The sequence below is a fragment of the Penaeus japonicus genome, unplaced genomic scaffold (assembly GCF_977035675.1).
Source record: "Penaeus japonicus unplaced genomic scaffold, GWHDUDI00000001_assembly GWHDUDI00000014, whole genome shotgun sequence".
NCBI classification, from domain to species: Eukaryota; Metazoa; Arthropoda; class Malacostraca; order Decapoda; family Penaeidae; genus Penaeus; species Penaeus japonicus.
This window is the reverse complement of record NW_028234416.1, coordinates 4506567-4511566: the sequence shown is the minus strand read 5'-3', so window position 1 is coordinate 4511566 and position 5000 is coordinate 4506567. Positions and strand designations below refer to the sequence as shown.

The 5000-nt window shown below is 45.3% G+C and overlaps 1 protein-coding gene across 11 annotated transcripts in view; it reads left to right on the top strand.

Annotated features, from left to right (window-relative positions):
- The window catches only part of LOC122247062 (uncharacterized), a 272827-nt gene that overhangs the window by 216720 nt on the left and 51107 nt on the right, over window positions 1–5000 (top strand). For 7 of the 11 annotated variants that reach the window (XM_086543797.1, XM_086543801.1, XM_086543795.1 and 4 more), the window contains 3 exons: window positions 272–431; window positions 2442–2510; window positions 4911–5000. The exon at window positions 4911–5000 is cut by the window's right edge and continues 412 nt beyond it. In XM_086543797.1, coding sequence (XP_086399923.1) covers window positions 272–431; window positions 2442–2510; window positions 4911–5000 — 319 coding nt within the window. The remainder of the gene's footprint in view (window positions 1–271; window positions 432–2441; window positions 2511–4910) is intronic. The other 4 variants (XM_086543803.1, XM_086543800.1, XM_086543802.1 and 1 more) reach the window with 1 other exon arrangement.

The following is a 5000-nucleotide window of genomic DNA, read 5'->3' as shown; positions in this document are numbered from 1 at the left end:
GGAAGACAAAGGAAAGGGCAATTTTACAATGCCCAGGATACATGAAATATAATCATTGTTATAACTATTGTTCTTAAAACATGGCGTGGTATGCGGTAAGTGAAAACGATATAGATACTATTTCATAACCGGAACAGTACAGCCTCGGCTTTACCCAAGCACCATATTCAACCACGGATATTGATGCACAAAATTACATGGGATATCTTAGTAAAGTGGCATTTCGGAAGAGACATCAAATAATGCTTAATCTCCGCCTCTCTCCACGCAGATGACACCTATATGTACGATGACGACGTCGGCGACGGCGTGGAGGCGGGCGCGTGTGTGGGCGCAGCTCAGGGGCGGCCGGGCCCCCCGCACCACTGGTACGACGAGCCGCCCTACGAGTCGGATCCCGAAGACTTTCTCATCGGCAAGGACGCTTACAGGTAAGCCCTAGAAGGTGACACCCAGGGATGTTTATGTCGCCACACATGCTCCAGAGGAAAAATTTGCTTAAAAAGTACTTTCTCTTACTGGGTCTCCGTATGTTCAGCAGACGCGAGTGTGAAAGGTTTGTATAGGCATTACTGCTTCTGTAATTACATATGCAAGTCAATGCGCTGAAAGATATGGAGTCTGCAGCTTTGCATGACATGATGTGCGTCTGTACGAAAAAGGTCAAGGGATAAAGTCCCTCTCATCTCCCTCAATCCCTCCCTCCTTTTTACACTCCGTCATTCCCTCCATCCATCCATCCATTCAATCGCCCAACCATCCATCCAGCCAATCAACCAACCAACCATTTATTCAACTAGTCACCCAACCATCCAGCCAGCCAATCGACCAACCAATCACCCAGCCGGCTATCCAGCCAATCAACCAACCAACCATTTATTCAACTAGTCACCCAACCATCCAGCCAGCCAATCGACCAACCAATCACCCAGCCGGCTATCCAGCCAATCAACCAACCAACCAGTCAATCACCCATCCAGCCAATCAAACAACCAACCATCCAACCAATCAAACAACCATCCAGACAATCAAGCAACTATCCAGCCAATCAAACAACCAACCATCCAACCAATCAAACAACCATCCAACCAAACAAGCATCCAGCCAATCAAGCAACCATCCAGCCAATCAAACAACCATCCAGACAATCAAGCAACCATCCAGCCAGTCAACCAACCAACCAACCAAACATTCCTCTTTCCTTCATCTGCCCCCACCTTATCCTGACCCCAACCCATCCTTACCTTCCCTCCTCTACCTTTCCGCTTCCATCCCTCCCCTCGCCTCATCTCCCCTTCCCTTTCTTACTCTTTTTCCCTTCATTTCCTTTATTTCTCCTTCCATATCCTTCCTCTCCCTTCCCATCTCATTCCTCCTCTGCCCTTCTCACCCTTTCCCTTCCCTTCCCTTCCCTCCTCTTCTCTCTCCTTTCCTTCCCTTCCCCTCCCCTCCCTTTCCTTCCCTTGCCTCTCCTCCCCACCTCCCCCTCCCCTCCCCTCCCCTCCCCTCCCCTCCCCTTCCTTCCTCTTCCCTTCCTTCCCCTCCCCTCCCCTCCCCTCCCCTCCCCTCCTCTCCCCTTCCTTCCTCTTCCCTTCCTTCCCCTCCCCTCCCCTCCCCTCTCCTTCCTTCCTTCCTTCCTCTCCCCTCCCCTTCCTTCCTCTTCCCTTCCTTCCCCTCCCCTCCCCTCTCCTTCCTTCCTCTCCCCTCCCCTTCCTTCCCCTCCCCTTCCTTCCTTTCTTCCTTCCTTCCTTCCTTCCTTCCTTCCTTCCTTCCTTCCTTCCTTCCTTCCTTCCTTTTCCCTCCCTTCCCTCCCCTCCCCATCCCTCTCCCCTTCCTCCCCTCCCCTCCACCTCCCCCCTCGTGACCCTCCCTTCATCGTTACTTACAATATATTTATAGTCAAGTTGTGTATTATACAGGAGACTAATCCCGTATAGTCTGCCTGATCTTGTACACGAAGAGATCTTGAGTGATTCTCATGCAGTTGCGTGTTCGTCGCGAGGACCCTCCCTGGTCACCATACCAGAAATCCGTCAGATTCAAAACTCCCAAATCTTTCCATAGAATTTTCAAAGCGTGCACTATTATCATCCTAGTGAACTCGCTTTTTAAAAAGAATATCTTTCATGTGAGTCTGATAACTTTTCTTCACCAACGGCTCCCCTCCTTACGATGAACTGGAGACCGGGCGCATGCCGCAGTGCTTACTTGGTCCATGGCTCTTGTGATGGCCGTGGCGATACGAGGATGGATGTGTCGTCACCGTGCACATCCTCGGAGCCTGAGAGACCCGCGTTAAAGGCCGACGTCTGCCTATCCATCTCGTTTTTCCTGTTTTGTTGCCAACGCTCTCCTCCACCGGACCGCCGGACCGCCCGACCGACCGCCCGCGCCAGTCGCTGCCTCGCCACTCACCGCCTACAGCCTCTTCATTTTTTCAGTGACTTGATGGCATTCTTCACTTCTCTGGGAGCGGGCGACGTCTATAGCTCGCCGCTGGACGGAGAAAGGTTGTTAAACGCCCAGTTTATCTGCCTGACATGCAACATGATGTAGATCAGTGCATCAATGTTTTTTTTTTGATACCTCAGAGGCAGTCAGTTTTCTCTCGGCCATGTTCTGTTCCTTCTGTCTGCTATGACTATTGCTCTTGCTTGAGGCTTATATTTATGCTCTCTGCTCGCCTATTTAGAGTTTATTCGTCTCTGTTATTATTTTGGAAGCTGTTCTTGTGACTGTTATATCACGTTATGTTTTCAGATGATATCGTCGTGGTCAGCACTGCTTTCATTTGTATGTTTGTGCGATTATATGTTTATGCAATTTTATTGTTGTTGCCGTTATTATAATCATGCCATATCTACCTCCATAAAATCACCATACCGCAACCATGCCTTCACCATACTATCACAATACCACAACCATACCACCACCATCACCACCACCATCACCACCACCATCACCACCACCACCACCACCACCACCACTTTGGTTGTAAGTTATTTTTAGTCTTCGCCATCATTAAAAACCATCGTCATGATTATTGCCGTAAATCTTCCTTGTCCAGCCTCTCTATGTTCCGAGCTTTAGACTTGCCTTAATGAAGCACCTTGCAAGCATGTGTGTCTGGCTCGTTGCTCTTTTCAGCTTCTTTGTTTCCTGAGTGTGAGATGTGTCCGATGGGAGACTCTTGTTTTGTTTAGCATAATGGCTGCCCGGTTAATGCGGAGGCCACTAATCCCCGGCTCACCTGTTGGGATCTTACAGGTAACTCTTTCGAAATGGTTCGGGATCGAGATGGATCCTCCAAGGGTGCGAAGTCACAGTAACCTGTCGATTGGGCAAGGGAGTCCTGTCCATTGTTTTGCGAAGCTGGAATCTTACTTGTTTTATGTTCAAGGTCATTTGCCTCACACAACCACACCTCTGCGAACACCCATCCACTCACCCACGCTCTTGCGTCCACTCTCAATTTCTCTCTCGTATAACTTCTTTCGCTGACGCTCACACTCTTCATTTTTTCGAATTTATATGTACATATTCTTCTAAAATCGAAAATGCCATTTTTGACATATTCATTTTTTTCCTCAAGTACACGATGGTGAGGCTATGGCGTTCACCTGGTGTGTTGCCCGTCTGTCTTGGAACACTCAAAGACGCCACTTCTTTTCCTGGACTCATGTTCCGCAATCAGGAGCTTTCTCTGGTTATTTCATGTTCCTTTGCTATGAAACCCGCGTAGCTTCAGACAAAATAGGTATGCTGATTTTTTTTTCTTTTTCTTTTTCTTTGCTAACGTGGTTTTAAAAAGGCTATGATCAAAAGCTAGAGTTCTTTGCCAAGTGGCTGCGAAGGTAGTATTGTTCCACATTTAGGGAGTCGGATGTTAGGGTATGGAGACGCCGGGGGGGGGGGGGACAGATTACCTTTTGCTTGGGATTCAGTGTTTTTATTATCGTCGGCTTCATGTGGGTGGTCATGCTGTGATAGGTTTATGTTTATGTGTTTAGGGTTTCTTACACGGTTTTTGGTATAAATAGTAATTTTATGATCATTGTTTTTTTTTTATTAGAACCATGATGGTGCTTTGTTAGTGGTAGGAGCGATACAGATGAGATGCAGGAAAGTATGTTTGGATTGTTATATATAATTTTCATTACGATTATTAGCATTGTTATTGATATTGTTATTATTATAATTATTTTTATTTTTATTGTTTTATTATTATCATTATTTTTATAAATAAAATTATAATTATTGTGATTGTTATTGTTGTTTTTGTTATTATTATTACTATTATTATTGTTTATAATAATAATGATAAAAAAATAATGATTATTATTATCATCATCATTATCATTATCATTATCATTATCATCATCATCATCGTCGTCGTCGTCGTCGTCATCATCATCATCATCATCATCATCATCATCATCATCATCATCATCATCATCATCATCATCATCATCATCATCATCATCATCATCATCATCATCATCATCATCATCATCATCATCGGTATTATTACTATTATTATTAGCATTATCAATATTTGTATTTTCATTACTGTTGCAAGCATTGATGGTGATGCTATCATGGTGTTGCTTCTGGTATTTTTTTTTTACTGTGATGGTGATAGTGATTACTGATGCAGTTGTACTTATTTTTTATCATCATCACCATTATTATTACTCATAGTATTATTCACACTATTACAATGATTAAAAAGATAATTATAATCCTTATTGCTATTATTGATGTATAGAATATTGTTAAATGATTTCATTTCTTTTGTTGAACGGTTTTGATATTGTAGAATTAAAACCGTACTGGTAATGATGATGGTGCTGAGAGGCCTTTCCCTGAGCGCGTGCATGGCGCGACTGACCGCCCCCGTGTGTCCCCAGAGAGCCGTACGTGAGCAGCCCGCGCCTCGCCCTCAAGGACGAGGACATCATCTCCCTGCGGACGGCCGGCGACATCTCAGTGCCTCGGGA